Source organism: Hippocampus bargibanti, linkage group LG04 (genome assembly GCF_051943395.1).
Source record: "Hippocampus bargibanti isolate YZ-2025 linkage group LG04, ASM5194339v1, whole genome shotgun sequence".
Lineage (NCBI taxonomy): Eukaryota > Metazoa > Chordata > Actinopteri > Syngnathiformes > Syngnathidae > Hippocampus > Hippocampus bargibanti.
In genome coordinates, this window is record NC_142737.1 from 28,621,916 (window position 1) to 28,644,294 (window position 22,379).

At 41.7% G+C, this 22,379-nt stretch overlaps 1 protein-coding gene across 1 annotated transcript in view; it reads right to left on the reverse strand.

Annotated features, from left to right (window-relative positions):
- Window positions 1-22,098, reverse strand: part of olfml2a (olfactomedin-like 2A) — a 58,188-nt gene extending 36,090 nt beyond the window's left edge. Inside the window, exons 1-4 of the mRNA XM_088995025.1 lie at window positions 21,891-22,098; window positions 1,729-1,992; window positions 438-545; window positions 148-318 (exon numbers count right to left, since the gene is read on the reverse strand). Coding sequence (XP_088851151.1) covers window positions 148-318; window positions 438-545; window positions 1,729-1,992; window positions 21,891-21,962 — 615 coding nt within the window. The 5' untranslated portion in view covers window positions 21,963-22,098. The remainder of the gene's footprint in view (window positions 1-147; window positions 319-437; window positions 546-1,728; window positions 1,993-21,890) is intronic.
- Between the last annotated feature and the right edge of the window lie 281 nt (window positions 22,099-22,379).

The following is a 22,379-nucleotide window of genomic DNA, read 5'->3' on the forward strand; positions in this document are numbered from 1 at the left end:
AGCGAGAGTGAGCGGCAACAGACATTTTCAACACAAGCAGAAGCCATCTTTGTTTTCTTTTTTACCCATCTGTAAAGTGCTTTGTTACAGCTGCAGCTATTGTGAAAGTGCAATATAAATAAAGGCCTATTGTATCATAACTCCAACCTTGGCCTCAGGAGGGTCTTTTTGAAGCAGCTGCAGACTGAGACTGGAGATCTCTTTCTTGATGCTCATCATAATGTTGGAGTAATTGTCATATCTCTTAAATTGGTTGGTCAGGCTGGTCATGCTGTCACGGACAAATTCATTCTCCCGTGTTAGGTTTTTCTTGATTGTCTGCAAAAAGTAATATTGTCATTGAAAAAAACAATGATATATTCTTTCGTATAGTGGGGCTGTAAAACTCTTCATGGTGATCCAGCTTTCGAAAAGCATGATGTAAAGATTTTTTCTACCTCTTCCAGGGTGTTCATCTGAGACACCACTTTGTTGATGTATGAGTGAACTTTCATCAGATCCATGCTGTACAGTGTTCCCTCGAGGAGATCCACCATCGATTGGAGCTGGAGGTTGATACCAGAAAAGCAGGGGAACAATTATTCATTTTCTAATCACATCTTCATGTAATCTCTACATCTGTGTCTGAAACATACAAGATTTTACTATACGCTACGTGAAAACACATGAACATAGCATTGGCTCTGATTACAACAAGAAAAAGGGTTCATTTCAGAGCCCGTGTAGTTCTATCGAGATGATATTTGAGTACTTTAAATCAGAAGGTCCACAACACCCTGTCACTGTCTGAGCTCGTAGTGAAATTCAAAATTGTCATGGTCATGATCTGTAAGTTTCCACCACATCCAGGGGTATTTCTGGTTTTCCTGTTCTACCTCTGTCTGGCATTACAATTATTGGAACATTTTAGAGACCTAGTGGATCCTCGTCAAGCTGACGGATAATTTCTTGCTGAAGTCACGGTTAATATGCATTTTGTCTCGACGAGACACTCTCTTCTTACTCTTGTTCCGTTTTTGGCTCTTGGTTTTGGCTCTTGATTTTGCATCTCTTCTTTGTTATTTAAGTAATTAGTTCTTGCTGTGCATCCCCAGTTTGTTCTCCAAGCGGTTTGGTCTTTCTTGTACTTTTGTTACAAGCTATTTTTGTCGGTAGTGTTTTCCTTGCCTTGTGCAAGCACTTTTTGTTTTCTTTGCATTAATACAGTAAAGTCTCGTTATATCGATATCGGATATATCGATAGTCCCGGTTATATCGATACTATTTCTATGCACGCGCGGAGAAAATTACATGCAAACAGGGTCGGATATATCGATAGTCCCGGTTATATCGATATTTTTTTGGACTCCCTTGAATATCGATATAACGAGACTTTACTGTATTTTGTTTTGTAAATACATATTTTTGTAAGATCAACTTTCCCGAGTCTACCTTTGTAGGGTCTGATTCTGCCCGGAACATTGTGAATACTGAACGTAAGTCAAGAGAACTTTTGTACATACTTTTTTTCCAATGGTGAAAATGTGTATTTTATAAGGTACTGTATTTCCAAAAGGAAATAATCACCTATCACCCCACTGTTGGTAATCTTAAAAAGTTCAACCTTAGGTACAGTGTGATTTTTGGAATGCTTGTGTCATGAGCGTCTGAAGAATTATATTTTTCAGTTTGAGCTCCACCTTCTCAGGTCATTTTAAAAACTCTGGGCTTTCAGCTGAATTGACTGACCTTTAATAACTCAGGAGCCTGTTTCTTCAGCTTCTCCATCTTCCACTCATTCTCGCAGGGGTTGAGGGAGGATGGCGGAGCGGTACAAGAACATTTACAGTCGGATCCAGAGCTGACTGTTTCCACAGTATAGAAATCCTCCACACGAACACTTCCACTGCGCAGCCGTGTGCAGGCATCCCTGCTCAGAGGTCGCATTATGCACTTACAGCGGCAGTCGGATCCTTCTGATACCATACGAACAGGCTCTGTTTCGCCAAATATCTGAAAATGGAATTAATCATTAAGTTAGTAAAACTGTAATATTGAAATGAATACGCAGCAAGGTACATTTGAATATGTTTGTTTGTGAGGAATTGACAATTGAGATGAACATGAACGGCTTAGTCTTCTCAACAAATTGTATCATTGACCTGATTGCATATTTTTCCTTCATGTTGACACTTTTTTTTCGACGAGAGGCAACATGTACAACACAACTCATATGGTAAATCAGAGGCCGGTATGCCATTCCCTCACCAAGCAGTGACTTATCTAACTCAGCTATTGTATCCCTGCTGAACATTAATGAATAAGTCTCTCTATTTTATGAAAGAAGAACAAAAGCAAGGGAAGGAAACTAATCCAAGTTGGTAAAAAAACATCCTTCCTCTCTTTCGTGTGTTCACTGTTGTGACTCAGAGGAACACCTCTAACAAAAAGACTATCACCTAAAGATGAGAAGGTTTCTTCAGCCGTCATCTGTACAAAAGTGAAGGTTTCGGACGTTTCGCCTCCTATCCAAGAGGCTTCGTCAGCGAACTAAAGTCTGACTGGTCGTATCGGCCCCATTTATATATCCCTAATGTCCAGACCTGGTGGCGCCGGACACAGCTATGATAGGTCCCTACTCTCAGGTTGGGGGGGGCGCGGGACCCCCCCCTGTGGCCCCACTGATTGTCCCTACATTCCTGACTAACGATTGGCCTATTACACCCACTCCCCCCGGTATCACCTCATCAGCATAACGACCCTCATCAGCATTGCGAAAGTTGCCTAACCTGTTTTGCCTGAGCAGGCTATTGTATGAACGATCCAAATTGAACCTCACACCACCAGACCGGTTTAATGAAGGATTTTGTTGTTTTATAAGAATCGCCTCTTTTACCCCCCTTTCAAACCATCTATGTTCTTTCGCTAAGATTTTAACCTCATTGTCGTCAAATGAGTGGTTGCTAGCTTTTAGGTGCAAATGTACTGCCGATTGAGGCCCACTAGTATTATCCCTGCGATGTTGATAAAGTCTTTTTTTGAGAATTTGTTGAGTCTCCCCAATGTACTGCTCTTTACAATTTTCATTCTTACAATGTATGGAATAAACTACATTACTTTGTTTTTCATTTGGTAGCCTATCTTTTGGATGCACTAATTTTTGCCTTAACGTGTTTATCGGTTTGAAATAAGTAGGAATTTTATGTTGCCAAAGGACTCTTTGTAATTTTTCAGAAACTCCTGCAATGTACGGTACTGCTACTCCTCTCCTTTTAGAATCTTGAGAATTATTGGTTTCGTTCGCTATTCTTTCTTTCTGACATTTGTTGAATGACCACTGAGGGTACCCACAGTTAGTGAGTGCTCTCCTGATATGTTTTGACTCCTTTTCTCTACCTTCAGTGCTAGTTGGTATTAGTTTAGCCCTATGCTGGAGGGTTCTGATAACTCCTAGTTTATGTTGTAAAGGGTGGTTAGAGTCAAAAAGTAAGTATTGGTCAGTGTGCGTAGCCTTCCTAAAGACTTCTGTTTTTAGCGCTCTGTCCTCTTTTATAATTACTTTACAATCCAAGAAGGCTAGTTGGTTCTCTTGAATGTCCTCACGAGTAAATTTAATGTTGAAGTCTACAGAGTTGAGATGATCTGTGAAGGATTGAATTTCTTGTTTCTTAATTATGACAAAAGTATCGTCCACATATCTAAACCAGTGTCTAGGTTTTGTCCCTGGGAAGGATGTGAGGGCCTGTTTCTCCATCTCTTCCATGTAAAGATTAGCCACTATGGGTGAAACTGGTGAGCCCATAGCACAACCATGGATTTGTTTATAAAATTTTTCCCGAAATTGAAAATACGTAGTATTAAGGCAGATTTCTAATAATTGGCAGATGTGATCCGGTTTCAGTTTGGTTTCAGTTTGGTTATATGAGGCACCACAGCAAAACCAAAGAGAGACAAAAGGGTAAATTTCAAAAATTACTTTTACTGAAACAATCTCAGCTACTGGTAAACACGCGTAAAATTAGGTATGAACAGTTTGCAAGGGAGAATTGGATCAAAAATTTGTCAGACAGAGATCTCTCAGAGACAGAAAAGGCGGTACTTACCAAAGGTTTAAATTTCTCAGTGACTCCTAAAACTATACCTACAATAGATTATATCACAGCTACTGAATCGGCTATTAAAAATAACAAACTTTCGTATGCAGAGGCAGATGATCTACGCATTAAAATATCAGCCCTTCTCAGTAGTGCCAAACTTCCTCCGTCCAACATAACATTAGAAGAGAGAAAGGCGTTAACTACTCTACAAAAAGACAAAAATATTACTATTTTGCCAGCAGACAAGGGCAGATGCACAGTGCTGCTCAACACATTGGATTATGAAGACAAAATAAATAGGTTAATCAGTGATTCTAACACGTATGAGCAACTAAAAAGGGACCCTTCCAATAGATACAAGAAAGAAATGATTGACTGTCTCCAAAAGCTAGAGAAAGGAAAACATATAGACAAACAGATGTATTTTAGATTATACCCGGGAGAGGCCACGCCATGTATCTATGGCCTGCCAAAAATACATAAAGAAGGGTTCCCCCTCCGACCCATTGTTTGTAGCATTGACTCCTCTACATACAATGTAGCCAAATATTTAAAAACTATTTTAGCTCCGTTGGTTGGTAACACAGAATACCACGTAGAGAACACCACAGGGTTTGTAGAGAGGATCAAAGACCTCATATTGGAACCTGAGGAAACTTTGGCATCATACGATGTGACTTCTCTCTTTACATCTGTCCCAACCCCAGCAGCAGTCTCAGTGGTGAGGACGAGGCTGCTGGCGGATGTTTCTCTGCATGAAAGAACCAAACTGAAACCGGATCACATCTGCCAATTATTAGAAATCTGCCTTAATACTACGTATTTTCAATTTCGGGAAAAATTTTATAAACAAATCCATGGTTGTGCTATGGGCTCACCAGTTTCACCCATAGTGGCTAATCTTTACATGGAAGAGATGGAGAAACAGGCCCTCACATCCTTCCCAGGGACAAAACCTAGACACTGGTTTAGATATGTGGACGATACTTTTGTCATAATTAAGAAACAAGAAATTCAATCCTTCACAGATCATCTCAACTCTGTAGACTTCAACATTAAATTTACTCGTGAGGACATTCAAGAGAACCAACTAGCCTTCTTGGATTGTAAAGTAATTATAAAAGAGGACAGAGCGCTAAAAACAGAAGTCTTTAGGAAGGCTACGCACACTGACCAATACTTACTTTTTGACTCTAACCACCCTTTACAACATAAACTAGGAGTTATCAGAACCCTCCAGCATAGGGCTAAACTAATACCAACTAGCACTGAAGGTAGAGAAAAGGAGTCAAAACATATCAGGAGAGCACTCACTAACTGTGGGTACCCTCAGTGGTCATTCAACAAATGTCAGAAAGAAAGAATAGCGAACGAAACCAATAATTCTCAAGATTCTAAAAGGAGAGGAGTAGCAGTACCGTACATTGCAGGAGTTTCTGAAAAATTACAAAGAGTCCTTTGGCAACATAAAATTCCTACTTATTTCAAACCGATAAACACGTTAAGGCAAAAATTAGTGCATCCAAAAGATAGGCTACCAAATGAAAAACAAAGTAATGTAGTTTATTCCATACATTGTAAGAATGAAAATTGTAAAGAGCAGTACATTGGGGAGACTCAACAAATTCTCAAAAAAAGACTTTATCAACATCGCAGGGATAATACTAGTGGGCCTCAATCGGCAGTACATTTGCACCTAAAAGCTAGCAACCACTCATTTGACGACAATGAGGTTAAAATCTTAGCGAAAGAACATAGATGGTTTGAAAGGGGGGTAAAAGAGGCGATTCTTATAAAACAACAAAATCCTTCATTAAACCGGTCTGGTGGTGTGAGGTTCAATTTGGATCGTTCATACAATAGCCTGCTCAGGCAAAACAGGTTAGGCAACTTTCGCAATGCTGATGAGGGTCGTTATGCTGATGAGGTGATACCGGGGGGAGTGGGTGTAATAGGCCAATCGTTAGTCAGGAATGTAGGAACAATCAGTGGGGCCACAGGGGGGGGTCCCGCGCCCCCCCCAACCTGAGAGTAGGGACCTATCATAGCTGTGTCCGGCGCCACCAGGTCTGGACATTAGGGATATATAAATGGGGCCGATACGACCAGTCAGACTTTAGTTCGCTGACGAAGCCTCTTGGATAGGAGGCGAAACGTCCGAAACCTTCACTTTTGTACAGATGACGGCTGAAGAAACCTTCTCATCGATGGACCACTCCTGTACGACTGAGAGCTTACACAGACGAACTATCACCTAAACACTTCTTATTTCACTGTGCTTTAGCAAGCAACCCCCGCCCACCCAAAAATACAAATATTGGAGAAACAGATGGGCTATATATACCGAGCAACCCCAGACTATCAACAATAAAAACATGGAAGGACCCTGGAGTGATTGAGATTGTCCTTGATGAAATGTCTTATTGTTGATCAATGACGCCATTGATCAACGAATTATGACAACTCACCAGTTTGCATAAAAACACAAAATATCTGTCTGTCCAACCCAGCTGGTGAGATCTGTGTCGAATATTGTTAACTGAAGAAATAATTTGCATAAAAGAGTATGTAGAGGGCAGTAAGGTGGATAGCTGGTGAAGATGTTTGCCTCACAGAGCAGAGGTGCTGGATTAAATTCCGTTCCGGCCTTCTTATGTAGAGTTTGCATGTTCTCCCTTTGTCTGCGTGGGGTTTCTGTAGGTAATGAAACCTTGAATGCAAATATCCCAGAGTTCTTTCTCCATTGCTATATCTGTGCATGTCACTGATCAATGATTTTCAGTACGAATTTCACAAGTTTGATTTGCTTTCATGGGCCAAATAAAATGTAGATTTGTCCCCTCATGCCTTGACTTTGACACCTGTGGTACATAGTTTTGCTCTAAAATATAGCACTATGGGTGAGAAGAATGAGCTGTTTATTTCTTTCTCAGCTTGCCCTTTAATGGGCAGTTAAGTGTTATGTTCTGCGGTAGTAAAATGTGCCACTCACTGAAATACCATGTCTTCTAAAAGCAAATGAGTAACCTGATAATGATTCTAATATGGCTCTATGTGATGAATTTCTTCTTTCCTATAATCAAGGGATGCATATAGGGGGCCCATTGTTATGGCTTGGGCAATATCAAGATGGCTGTGACGACAGACCACAATATCCCAAGATCCCAAAAGAATGCTTCCTTGATTGCATAAAGGTGTCTTAGGAAAGGCTGGGAAAGTGAATTAGATTTCAGCCCGTACTTTGATGGGGAAAGTTGTAGTTTGGAATTAACAGTTACCTAGGTGGAATCTTTGTGTTGAATCAATTGAGTTATTTACTCAAGTCAGGTGTCGAAGCACTTGATGGCCTGGCTATTTGGATTAAGTGAATGAGCAAATCAAGTTAATTGGAGGATGCACAACATGAAGGGGTTGAAGGCTTATTACATCTTTTGAATAAAGCAAAAGAGCACATCAAAATGTAGCATATGGGCCTTTTCTACTTTTGTTTTACCCTTCGTCACTGCGTTTGAAATGGAATGACGGGTTTAGGAGAGAAAATGGTCGAGGAGGCTGGTGAGTGGTGGGTTTGGGGGCTCATTAGTGAAGGAATGCAGTTTGAGTGGTGGGGGAAAGTACGGGGTTGGGGTGACTCGCCTTCCATCCATTACCGCACAAACACAGAGGAGGAGGGGCATATCTGAAGTAGAGCAGGACTCCTGTGTGCAGAGCCAGACCTAACCTGACCCGTGTCAAGTGAAAACACAGCAGGATGACAAATGCTACAACCACATGAAAACAGAGTGGATTAGCAGATTAAGCTTCTTGAGCAGTGGAAGAAAACTATTGCAGTTCCGCTAAACTCTCAGTGGATTAACCTTGCCCCTTTCCTGGATTATTCTTTGTCCGATAATTATAAAACTTTCTTTTGAATTAATCAAAGACCTGAAAAAGTGTGCCCCTCATTGGCGGACATGGTACCTGCATCCATTCTCAGCTACTTTTAAACATCTCCAGTGTTACTACCCACCCTGGGTTAATTTACACAGATAAAAACTGTGTTCAAAATCTACGGCCTTTTCAGGGTCTTCGAAACATTTCTGAATTAATTTAAGGATCAGTATAAAGCTAACAGAATGTATTTTTCTGAGCTCTGAAAAACACGTATACAGGTACATACTCTTCAATCAGAAAGATCCTCTGCTTTCTTCTCACAGCGGGTGATGGGTCAAGGAGCCATTCCTCTCGATTAAACCTCTGATTTTGTTGAATGCTATGAGTCTTTAACATACGCCTCTCGTGCGATCAAGTACAAGGTCAAAAGAACAGGACTCAACTAGGAACTCATGTCTGCACAATGGGAAAGGTCGTGCACAAGAGACAGAGAGCTCCATTAGATCACTTATTGCTCCAATTTCTGACAATGACGAAGTGAGCGTCCAATTGTACTTGGAGTTGCAAAAACTCAAGATGTGCTACACAGTAGATGGTGCCATTTATTTTTTTTTTTCACCTATAGAGTTTCACTTGTGTTGCCTTTGTATGTACAGTATAACCGCACTCATATAAACAAGTATGTCCCACTTTTAGTGCTTAATCAGAAAGTAATTAGCTGCACACTTGGGACGTCATAAAATGAATAGGCAATGGTGTTGTCCTACAAAAAACATGCGTGGCTATATATTTGTGCTTTGTCGAAACACAAATACTTGCTTATGACCTGCCACAGGAAGTGATTGGGCAGTTCTACACGGCAGTCACTGAATCAATCCTGCGCTCTTCCCCGAACCAAACTGTGATTGGTTTGGGGTCGCCACAAAAATGGGCAGTTAGGACGGCAAGAACCAAGACAAGGGCAGAGGAAATCCGACCGGACCCCTCGCAACCTGCCCACAACCTTTTCCAGCTACTCCCCTTAGGCAGGCGCTACCGATCGTTCCATCCGCACCAAATCCAGCAGACACTTAAACACACATTCTTCTCCCAAGCCATTAACTTTCTAAACAGTAACCCAAATCGAACTGTATGGTGCCACTTTGCAATTTTGCACAACCCTGTTTAACACAATCCCGTTATAATCATTGTAGCTCAAGGTCTGTACTCACTTGAACCACTGTTACTAACCTATAAAAACTCCAGCACTAGACACTTTGATCGCTCCATGAGTCGTCACCTTACCGTGGTGGAGGGGTTTGTGAGTCCCAATGATCCTAGGAGCTAAGTTGTCTGGGGCTTTATGCCCCTGGTAGGGTCACCCATGGCAAACAGGTCCTGGGTGAGGGACCAGACAAAGTACGACTCAGAACACCCCATATGAAGAAAAACACAAATGGATTTGGTTTTCCCTTGCCCGGACGCGGGTCACCGGGGCCTCTCTCTGGAGCCAGGCCTGGAGATGGGGCTCGTTGGCGAGCGCCTGGTGGACGGGTCTACACCCATGGGGCCCGGTCGGGCTCAGCCCGAAGAGGAAACGTGGGTCCCCCTTCTCAAGGGCTCAACACCCATGGGAGGGGCCTGAGGGGTCGGGTGCATTGTGAGCTGGGCGGCAGCCAAAGGCGGGGACCTTGGCGGTCCGACCCCCGACTGCAGAAGCTAGCTCTTGGGACATGGAATGTCACCTCCCTTACAGGGAAGGAGCCCGAGCTGGTGGATGAGGTCGAAAAGTTCAGACTAGACATAGTTGGGCTTGCCTTCACACACAGCCTGGGTTCCGGTACCAGCCCTCTCGAAAGGGGTTGGACTCTCTTCCACTCTGGAGTAGCACACGGTGAGAGGCGTAGAGCAGGTGTCGGAATACTTATTGCCCCCCGACTTGCCGCCTGTACGTTGGGATTCACCCCGGTAGACGAAAGGGTTGCTTGCCTCCGCCTTCGGGTGAGGGGACGGGTTTGTTGTCTGTGCATATGCACCAAACAGCAGTTCAGTGTGCCCATCCTTTTTGGTGACCTTAGGGGGGGTGCTGGAGAGCACTCCCCCTGGGGACTCCCTTGTTTTGCTGGGCGATTTCAATGCTCATGTGGGCAATGACAGTGAGACCTCGAGGGGCGTGATTGGGAGGAACGGCCCCCCGATCAGAACAGGAGTAGTGTTTTGTTATTGGACTTCTGTGCTCGACACGGATTGTCTGTAACAAACACTTTATTCAAACATAAGGGTATACATATGTGCACATGGCACCAGGACACCCTTGTCGCAGTTCGATGATTGACTTTATAGTTGTATCATCGGAATTGCGGCCTCATGTTTTGGACACATGAGTGAAGAGAGGGGCGGAGCTGTCAACTGAGTAGGCTCCGTTGGTAGGGGAAGATGCCAGTCCAACCTGGAAGACCCAAACGTGTTGTGAGGGTTTGTTGGGAACGTGTGGCGGAATCCCCTGTCAGAAGGAGTTTCAACTCCCACCGCCGGCAGAACTTTACACATGTCCCGGGGGAGGTGGAGGACATTGAGTCCGAAAGGACCATGTTCCGTACCTCCCTTGCTGAGGCGGCAAATCGAAGTTGTGGCCGTAAGGTGGTTGGTGCCTGTCGTGGCGGCAACCCCCGTACTCGCTGGTGGACACCAGTAGTAAGGGATGCCGTAAAGCTGAAGACAGCTGACAGGTATCGATTAACCAAGCGGAATGCAGCCTCGGTGGTCGCCGAGGCAAAAACAGGGGCATGGGTAGAGTTCGGTGAGGCCATGGAAGCCAACTTCCGGGCCGCTTCGAAGAAATTCTGGTCCACCAGCCGCCGTCTCAGGAGGGGAAAGCAGTGCACCACTAACACTGTGTACAGTGAGTATGGGGCGCTGCTGACCTCGACTCGAGACATCGTGAAGCTGGCAGAGTACTTTGAAGACTTCCTGAACTCCACCAACATGCCTTCCTTGGAGGAAGCAGTGTCTGGGGACTCCGAGGTGGGCTCTCCGATCTCTGTGGCTGAAGTCACCGAAGTGGTTAAAAAGCTCCTCGGTGGCAAGGCCCCGGGGGTGGATGAGATCCGACCAGAGTTCCTAAAGGCTCTGGGTGATGTGGGGCTGTCCTGGCTGACACGCCTGCCTCTGCAACATTGCGTGGTCATCGGGGAGAGTGCCTCTGGATTGGCAGACCGGGGTGGTGGTCCCCCTTTTTAAAAAGGGGGACCGGAGGGTGTGTTCCAACTACAGAGGGATCACACTCCTCAGCCTCCCTGGAAAAGTCTATTCAGGGGTTCTAGAGGGGCGGGTCCGTCGGAAAGTCGAGCCTGAAATTGAGGAGGAACAGTGTGATTTTCGTCCCGGCCGCCGAACAGCAGGGTCCTCGAGGGTGCATGGGAATTCGCCCAACCAGTCTACATGTGCTTTGTGGACTTGGAGAAAGCGTTACACGACATCCCTCATGGAGTTCTGTGGAGGGTGCTTCGGGAGTATGGGGTACAGGAACGCCTGATACGGACCGTTCGGTCCCTATACGACCGATGTCAGAGTCTGGTTCACATTGCCGGCAATAAGTCGGAATCGTTTCCAGTGAGGGTTGGGCTCCGCCAAGGCTGCCCTTTGTCGCCAATTCTGTTCATAACCTTTACGGACAGAATTTCTAGGCGCATCCGAAGCGTTGAAGGTTACTGTTTTGATGGCCTCAGTATAGAATCTCTGCTTCCCTACTGAAGCTGCTGCCCCCGCGACTCGACCTCGGATAAGCGGCAGAAGATGAATGGATGGATGGATAGACACTTTGAGACGCTAAATGACATCTGCATAATTGCACACTTGTTTTACTACAAATACGGTGACTGATCACTTTAAAATGGTTCACTGATTTTCTGCACCAACTGTACAACTGTTATTAAATTTCATTCTACCACAGATCACTTTAGCTCTGTTTCATACCTTGAACATTGTTTCATTTGTTCCTGTGAGGTACCATTTACATGAAGGAATTAGATTAAATTAGATGAGCCCAGGCGTCGACAAACCGCGGCTCCGGAGCCGCATGTGGCTCTTTAACCAGGTGATAAATATTGTATTTGCCATTTTGCAAATATTCTTTTTTTTCAAATAGACATTGAGTATTATATTTGAATTATTATTATTAAAGTAATCTTCAACCCAACGTCTTTTTTTCGGAGTTTAAAATGTTTTTGTTGCGTGCAGAAATGTAATTTCGCTTCTCTATAACAGTTCATTGATTCATAAATGCAACACACTATAGTTTGTTTATGCATATATAAAGGTAAAAAATGATGATGAAAAGATGCAGTGTTGTCTTCATTTTAAATGTCAAAAGAATTTTGTGGCTCCCAGTGTCTTCTTTTCTGTGGGAAATGGGACCAATGGCTCTTTGAGTCATAAAGGTTGCTGACCCCTGGATTAGCCTTTATGAGTGTCCTCCATACTTATTTGTCATGTATTTTTTTATGATGATACAAGTGCAGTATGTTCAACCCAAGACAAAATCCTTGTGTGTTCTACACACTTGGCTAATAAATCTGATTCTGATTGCAGTTTTTCGAAAATGTCACCATAAAATACATTTTTACTCAACGAATGACATTATCAGAAGAGAACTTGAAGAAGAGAACTTTAAAATTCACTTTTTTGGACTTGGATTTGTCTGCAATCGCATGCATTGTATGCTGTGCATGTGTTTGTTTAACCTTGGCGGACTTTTACTTTTGGTCTTCTTTTTATACTTAGTATTTTTTCTGTTCAGATGATTTTGATGTTTTACATTTTGTTCCTGCTGACCTTTATTTTAATACAATTTGTCAAACAACCTCCTGCTCCCTCCTGCCTGCTTTTTGGGATCCGCACCCGCCATCACCACCTTGCAAAACGTGACATCTATGAAACCATCCAGCTCAAAAACTCTTCTGACATGAATAGGTTTCATTGTGTTGCTATGATGACTGAACCTAAAAAATAATTTCATAAAGATAGCTAAGTGGAAGCCTTTGTACTTTGATGAATTGTAAAACATGGCGTAAAAACTGAAGTCATAAGCACTGGGATGTTAATTAACTCAGCTCAAAGAATATCAAGCCCCCACTGCTTTTGGCAGTATAGTTCTACATTCCTGCAGAGTTTCTTTATGTGGCCAGATACTCTGAAGTCTTTACCATCACAGTACATTGTCATGTCAAACATTGAAGGAACAAAGGACAGCATTAAATGACTTTCAGGTGAACTCGGCTATAAATTTTATAAGAGGCAGTTTCCCTGATGTATCAAATAAGTAACCCTTGAGATTTAAATTGATGATGGTAACAACACAAACAGGGGATTTAAATGCTTTCACGTTTGTTCATCAATAGTTTGTTTGAATAGGTTATGGCTGAAACCACAAGACGACACAAAAAGAATTATTAAAGAGAATATTATTTTTTCCTTCACATTGCTCCAGGTCCTTTGGATTTCTTTATTATTTGTGAGTCTCTTCTAAAACGAAAATACAGTTAAACGAGGGGTTAAAAAAAGAAAAAGAAACATTTTGAATCCTAAAATTGGTTTAGATTTAGAAGACGTGAGTACATGAAATCAAATCGAATCGTTCCAAAAATATCATGAGACATATATGTATTGAATCAACTTTTATTGGAGAGATATTTTTGGATTGGATTTGCCTTTATTAGTCTCTTTTTGAACGAGATGCCACATTTACAGTTGTCCCTGCCATGTGCATTCACGTTGCATTCTTGAGCTCAGCTGTACTTTAAAATAAACCATCCTTGACTCGTATTGTAGCCTGTGTATAGTTACATGTATTGAATTGGATATATGTTGTGTGTGGGGGTTTGTGATCCTCATGAGGGTCGCGGGGAGTGCTGGAGCCAACTGTCTTTGGGCAGTAGGCAGTGGACACACGGAAACAACCAACCACTTGCGCTCACACTCACCCCTAGGGACAATTTACAGTGTTCAATCAGCCTGCCATGCATGTTGTTGGAATGCATGCGGAGCCAGGGAAAACCCATGCAGACTCCACAGGGAGGCCAAAGCAAGGATTGAACTCACAACCTCTGCACTATTTGCCAAGTTATTTCCTGCAATTAGAATTATTTGGCTCGCACTTCAGGGTGTACCCCGCCAATTGTCCGAAAGCTTCTCAGCTTCTCGGCTCCAGGATACCCGTGACCCTGGGGAGGTTAAATTTCCGTTCCCTCTTGGTCCCTCAGATCCTCATCATCCCTCCATCTCTGTGTGCCCTCTGGCCGTCTCACCACAATGGGGTGCAGAGTTTTCAGCCGCTCTGCTCCCAAACTCTGGAACTCACTTCCACCCAACATCCGTAATATTGACTCCCTTCCTACTTTCAAATCGCACCTCAAAACCCGTACGTTTAAAATTTTATTTATTTTGTCTACTTTTGTCATTTGTCATTTTTTTCTAGTTTTGTCATTTGTCTAGTTTAATCAGCTATTTTATTATTTCTCATTTTATTTATGGTTTTATTGTTCTGTGCATTGTTCTTTTAATTGTAAAGTGTCCTTCAGTGTTCAGAAAGGCGCTGGTAAATTAAATGTATTATTATTATAAACAGATTAGAAAATAGATGGGAGGATGGATTACTTTTATGTGTGGAGTAAGGAAAACAAAGGTATATTTTTCCCCCCAAGAATATTGCAGATACATTTAAGGCTAAGATGTAGATATCTGCATCTGCAGAGGGACAAAACACCTCAACCCAAGGTAATGCAAAGATGGGAGCGTGGAAATGTCAATCATAATATTAAATACACACTTGTGTAAACATTTATTCAGAATTATCATATTCTTAAGCAGGCATGTCAGTCAGTCGATCAATTAACCCAAGTGAAGGAAATTGTGTGTGAGTGTGCGCGTGTGTGCGTGTCTGCATGTGTGTGTGCATGTGTGTGCGTGTGTGTGCGTGTGCAGAAGACAGGCGGCCAAAACTGGTGTTTAGAGATTAACATTTTTTACTTGATGCAGTGTCAATTTACAGGAAATATGTGTAGTATTGTCTTGTGATGAAAAATTAAGGCTTTGTTTATCCCTTCTTTTTAACATTACTTCATTGCTTCCACTGAGTGAAGCTCTGGATAACATCCCCGCTCATTCATATATATTTTGACACTGCTCGAACGCAACAAAGAACATTTCATTCATTCATTCATTTCCTTCATTTAATGACACCAATTATATGCCAGTGTGCCAAGCAATGGACACAGTCGAGTGAGCAACTGTCTCCATTTTTTTGGTGGTCATTCACCCCCGACTTTGCATTGATTGTTTTTTGGTTTATTTATGACCAAACACAGAGCAGGTGCCCACAGTGTTTCCCACGCCCCTCAACGGTGCCCTCCATGTCCCTTGTTCTCCTCTAAAAGGGGCTTTGTTTCTTGTTTTTACCTCTGGCACCAATATGGCTTCAGAACATACTTTATGACACTCTTTATAGACACAAGTTTTGGAGGCAGTTTACTACATTGCAACTCGTATCATGAACTATATGACATGAATCCTTGCATCGGTCTATTTTCAATACTCTTCACACCTCATTTGGATGGTAGGTGACCCAGACCCTGACTCACGGCTGACTTTAGGCTGGGGCAGTTACATCGGCACACTTGAAGACAACCATTTACATAACTGGATACATGTGTATATGCAGCTAACATTTCTTTTCTGAAATATGGGAGGAAGCAGGAGTACCTGGAGAAGAATCCCACATAAGGACATGGGGAGCGAAAACCTGAAGAATGCATACAGGATGGCCTGACTCAAGACTTAAACCCATATCTTCTCGACAGTGAAGCAGATGTGCAAAGCACTTCTCAAAGTTATTGTTATATTAGTGTATTTTATTACTCATATAAATACGGCACCGTGCAGGAGTGGTCGATCAATGAAAATGTTTGTTCAGCCATCATCTGTTGTTCTTTGAAGATGTCGGAGGTTTCGCTCCTCCAATCCGAAAATCTTCGTCAGCGAACTAAAAGTTATGCTGGTAGCTCTGGCCCTGTGTATATATATATATATATATATATATATATATATATATCCATAATGGACAGAGGTGGTGGTGCCTCTGCTTTGATTGGTCCCTGCACTAAGTTTGGGGGGAGCAGTGGACTACTCCCTGAAGCTAATCTGATGACTTCTTTTCTCCTGTCTGACTACCTCTAATGTTCTATGCCTGGCTCTGATTGCCCCATTAGCTCTGGTATCACCTCATTAGCAGGACTAAGCCTTATGTGGTAATGACCTAAGAAGTTTGTTGGAAGCATGGTGTAAATTAAACCTGAAACCACCAAGGCCATTTAGTGAAGGGTTTAGTTGTTTTACAAAAATTGCTTCCTTTACTCCCCTTTCAAACCATCTATTTTCTTTATAATAATAATAATAATAATAATAATAATAATAATAATAATAATAATAATAATAATAATAATAATAATAATTATTATTATTATTATTATTATTATTATTATTATTATTATTATTATTATTATTATTATTATTATAAGCGCCTTTCAAAAATTTAACCTCACTGAAGTCAAATGAGTGGTTGCTGGCTGTTAGGTGTATATGTACTGCAGATTGAGGCCCATTAGGATTATCTCTGCAATGTTGATCAAATATTTTTGAGCATTTGTTTGGTTTCCCCAATGTATTGCTCTTTACAATCTTCATTTTTTTCAATGTATCGAATAAACTATATTACCGACGCTCCACAACCTATGAACGAGTTACGTTCCGAGCGGTCGTTTGTCAGTTGAATTCGTTCGTAAGTTGCTTCTGTGCTATTTCTTGCTATATTTTGTAGGGAATGTATGTTTAAGGTTCATATCGGTATGTTTAAGGTTTATATAAGTATTTTAATTTAATTTTTACAACTACAATACAACAATACAACTACAACTTTATATAAGCATGTTTCAGGCTTGTATAAGTAGTATAGGCAGTGTACAAGCAGTGTTTGAAATAACGTCTGCCCGGAGGCCCGGGGCATACAACTTTTACGTCGGGCGTACAACTTTCAAAACGCCTCGGCCCAGGTGGCCGACAACTTCTTCAAGAAACAAACAAAAAAAAACCAACAATTATTTGCAAATCAAACGTTTGTTTTCTCCAATAAAAAGCAAAAAAACCGCTACAAGAAACGTGGACTCCTCTTTAAGCCACGTGGACTCCTCTTTCTAAGCGGCTTTCAAAACTTTCAAGTACACTTTTCCGTCACGGTATAGTCCGAAGCACGAAACATGCTTCTGAATGGCTGCCGTGCAGAGGATGCAAATTGCCAAACGAACGTTCGCAGAGCAGACAACGCAACACAAACATTGCATTGTGGACCTTGACGACAAACGGCAACTGGAGCGAAATCTTCAGCAAGGGATGTTTACAATAAATTAAGCAAAGGAGAATTTGTGGTAGGTACATCCTTAATAAAATCCATCCTTAATACTTTGCAACATTTTTTTTTTGCGATTAGCCGTCTTATTGTGTTTCAAGTTGTGAAAAATGGGGCAGGCAACTTTTCAGAGTCATCTGCCCGGGTGTCCGCTAACTTTTTGTCATGAGTTTCAGACACTGGTATAAGTAACCTGGTTTGTAGTGAAAAAATAAATAAACATAAAATAAAAAATGAACATTTAATAAAATTAACTATATGATCTATAAAGATATGTACAGTACGACATGTGCAACTGGAGAGAATACTACTTATGTTAGGGTGAGAGACAGAGACACTCACGTAATAAGATAAATGAAATGAAGTTTATTTATCCTCTCCGGACATGGCCACATGGTGGAGATTAACCCTCTTCTTGAAACGGGAAAACCACCCATGGCAGGCAGAAAACGTTTCTTTGACAGCGCTTCCCCCAGCTTTTGCCCTGACATCCTCAAAGATAGATTTTGCCTTCTCCTGAATGAGCATAAGGCTCAGAGGAATACGCCGCTGCCGTTGATCCTCGAGCTAAATGGTGCAAAGTTTCTCCATCTCTCCTAAGACTTTCCCTCTTTTCTTGCTAATGATCGTCGATTGAATCAGTACTGCACCTTTCACGTGTTCCATTATGCGATCTTTCTGTTTATAAATGGTACCGATGGCCGAACGATTCATGTTGTATGCGCGTGCAACACACAATTTTCTCTCCCGCATAAAGCTTCTTTATTATTGCCACTTTTCGTTTCAAATGAAACAGGAGGTAACTCCAAAGACTCACACAAAAAAACATTCTTTTCATTTCCACTCTTACTAGAAGCCTTTTGCTTTTCACCAACCATATTGATACTGTATTTAAGAATAAGAAATGTCAAGCACGCTGGAGATATGTTTATACATAAAAATCAAATTTCTATTCCCTCTCGTTCCCTCAGATCCTCTTCCTCCCTCCACCTCTGTGTGCCCCCTGCCCGTCTCAGCACGATAAGGGACAGAGCTTTCAGCTGCTCTGCCCCCAAACTCTGAAACTCACTTCCTCCCAACATTCGTAACATCGATTCTCTTTCCACCTTCAAATCCCATCTCAAAATCCACCTATTTTAAATTGCATTTTCTGTGTAGCGCTTTCTCTTGTTTCTATTTAGAATTGTTTTATATTTATTATATTCTATTTGTGATTGTAGTTTATTTATTATAGTACCTCTGCTTGTCTGTGACTGTAAAGTGTCCTTGAGAGATTTACAAGGCGCTTAAAATATTATTATATTATTATTATTATTATTATTATTATTATTATTATTATTATTATTATTATTACACTGGAGCACTGCGGCGAACTGGGCAGAAGAACCCGGATGTGGGATGGATGCTGGGCAAGCAAGACCTTTGTCCATTAGGGATATATATATAGGGCCAGAGCTACCAGCACAACTTTAGTTCACAGACGAATCTTTTCAGAGGAGCATCACCTTCAAAGAAGTACAGAAGACGGCTGAAGAAATCTTTTCATCCTCCTATAAATACACTTTTGGGACACATTCTTGAGGTGTCACATTTTTCCATTTTACCAACAGGAGCTGAAAATAGAAGAAAATATGGAGTCCTTTAGAACTAGAATGTGTTTGTGGGAAGGCTTTCTCTCAATGTTGGATGAAAGGGCCCCGCTCAATGTCTTTATTCCACTCCATCAAAAAAGTGTTTGATGCAGTTGGGTTTCGGGTTCTTCAGAGGCCAGTTATTCCAAACCAAACCCATTAAACTAGATTTATACATGTCGTGCTTTTTTGTGTCGCAGTTCTGTCTCAGAAGCAGCCCTTTGTTTTCAACAGCCCCAACATACAACTTTTCAAGGTCACAAATAGCTCAAAATGAATGGGGGGATGTATCGTCACATGGCAAAATGCTTTGTTTGCATCATTTTTACTGTTTTTCATCATGCCAGCAATCCATTTTCTAATCTGCATATCATCACAGGGTCACGGGGGGGTGCTAGAGCCTAACCCAGCAGTCTTTGGCAAGGGGCACCCTGAACTGGTTGCTAGTTTGCATGTTCTACCCGGGCCTGCATGAGTTTTATCCGAGTCCTCCGGTTTCCTCCCACAATCCAAAAACACGCATGGCAGGCTGATTCCAAATTTTCCCTTGCTGTGATTTCAAAATTGTCCCTTGGTGTGAGTGTGGGCGCAAATGGTTGTTCATTTCTACGTGCCCTGCAATTGGCTGGCAAACACTTTCAGGGTGTCCCCCGCCTCCTGCCTTAAAACGGCTGGGACAGGCTACAGCACCCCCTGTGATCGAAGTGAGGACAAAGCGGTAAGGTAAATGAATGAATAACTTGCACGCTTTCATGTCGCAATATTTAGGGGTCTTGTGAGCAAACTTTTTAATGTGACCTCTCAATGGTGGCCGGCAACTCACTTCACGGCAAGCAGCAGTTTGGCAGAATGAAAAAAAAAAGAGATTAATGTCAAAGTAAACATTAAACAACGTCATATTGTGAATTTTAACATTTCACCAACAAAACTTTGCCGCAAGAAAGGATACTATCTCAATGCTAATACAAATCCAAGCAGTATTATGCACTGCTGTCTGAATGATCAAAGGAATTATTTGAATGCAAATAGGTGCAGCATGACATGCAGACCGGCAAAATGATAATAATGCTGATGAGTATACTGGTGATGAATGAATCCCTTAGTTGAGTGGAACTTTAGTCTGCATAATTGTATTATACTCCTGGCCACCAGTAGCGCCATATAAGGAATTTATCAGCTTTGTGCATCCTCTTCTCTCACACCAGCTACCTTCATGTCCTCTTTGACAACATCCATTAACCTCCTATTTGGTCTTCCTCTCTGTCTCCTGCCTGGCAGTTCAAGGCTCAGCATTTTAATTAATTTAAACAGAAAGATGGCTTGAGATAGGAGTGCTTTGAGGCATGCATAACGAATTGTGTTAGAAAGAATGAAGTCTGTAGTTCAAGGCTCCTTTATGGTTGCACACAAGTTGGATGTCAGAGTTGCAACCTGCATCATAATAAATAAATGATAAATGGTGTATTGTTTTTACAGTAAGCATTTTTATGTTTCCAAATGGTGCTGAATTGAATTTTACCCCTTTTGTGGGTTGTGTTTCTGCACAATGCTGATGAAACAAAGATACATCAGAAAGGGATCCTGTTGGGTGAAGCTTTGGATTTGAATCTTCATAAAAAAAAGCAATTCTGACCAACAAGCATATCAAAGTGAATGCATATGCTACAACAGTGGATTGCAGCTTGTATTGTAACCCCATTGAGTTGATCCTTCCACATGCTGGAACCTGCAACTTGCGAAATGGCAGCTTTACTCTTCATTGACTTCCACCCCGTTCCCGTTTTTGATTGTATCCAGAGCAGACAGTTGTGAGACAGTCATGCACCATACTTGGATAGAGTTGAGTGATTCTGTGCTGTTCTCTCGTGGTAATAGGAACAGCTTGCAAAACTCAGGCTACGTTTACATGTGTGATCCATTACAGTCAGACAGTTAACTGTCTATGTATTATTTATCTGAAGAAACACTGCAACATCAACCAAAATAATCTCGATGGCATATGTGCACTGATGTTTTATGCAACTTGATGATAAACGTCTTCACCCAGAATGCACTTCTGCACAGTGTCGATGAGTTTACATTAAAATCATAAACTGAAGCAAACAAACATGATCATGGGGAAAAAACATATATAGGAATCTAAATGCTTTATAGGAGCTGTGTTGATGCTGACAGGTCTGACATTTAGTTTCCAATTGAAAAAGATGGCACAGATGTTATGTTTTTTCTTGCATGAAGTGCTAGTTTTTTCCCATTTTGTTTAATTCATTTAATTAATACCTAATGGAGAGCTACATAATTTGTCATTAGTGGCAATGTTATTTTGTTTTGTCTTTCATTGACTTTACTTCAATTTTGCATTAAAAAGTGTACTGTATCTATGAAAATGTAATATGGTGCCTGGGCAAAATGTGGCAATTCCATTTCAGCGTTTTGCGGACTACTGGATGCGATACTATTTTATTTATAGATGCGTGATTGCGAAAGTTCATATTCGACCATTGTGTGTCGCGGGTTTGGATGGACTGGGAGATTAAATGGGTTACTTGAGCTCAGCAGCTGTCTAAACAAGGTCAGTCAGATATTATTGCTTTCCCAGCAAGTGCCGTCCTTCAGACGACTACACTCGAGTGACATCAAGTCCTTACGTTCGACCCTTTTGGGTACTTCTGTTCAAATATCTCTTTCAGATGATTTCTTCAAACATAATGTCGCCGATGAATAGGAGAAACACCTGCAGAAACATGATGGGTGTTTGGCGTTTTTTTCTGGCTAATTGAAGAAATACATTAAGAAAAATAAATAAAAAGAGAATGAGTGTGAATCGAAACGAGACTGGTTATCTTAAGAGATTTACACGTTATCTCTACATACCTTGTTCTGTGAAGCCGCATCCTTGCACAGGACCAGCAGACATGCAAACAAGTTCGTGTATCTCCACATCATTTCTGCCGTGAAAGCTGAGACGCAAAACAAACCGCTGGTCACCACATTCACTCAGTAAGTGGCCATAAAGTGAAGGGCCCCTAATTCAGCTCCATTTCACACAAGAGGATCATACAGTGAGTGACCGTGGGTATGATAAAGGGTGGCATCCGCTGTCCTACTCTTGGGAGGGGCTTATCCTAAAATCGTGTTCAGTCTGAACAAAGCCAACATACATCCCGCGTGCTTATTAATAACAGCACAGCACATGACCTACTGTTTCGGTGTTCCTGTACTACTACTAACACTAATGTTGATAACACCCAAAACAACTGAATTCGTGTTTTTTTTTCATTATCGTCATCCTCGTTAATTAAATGTCATCTCGGTTCCCCTGACGACAAAGTTTACTGAAACGCACGCAAAAGACTGAGTTTA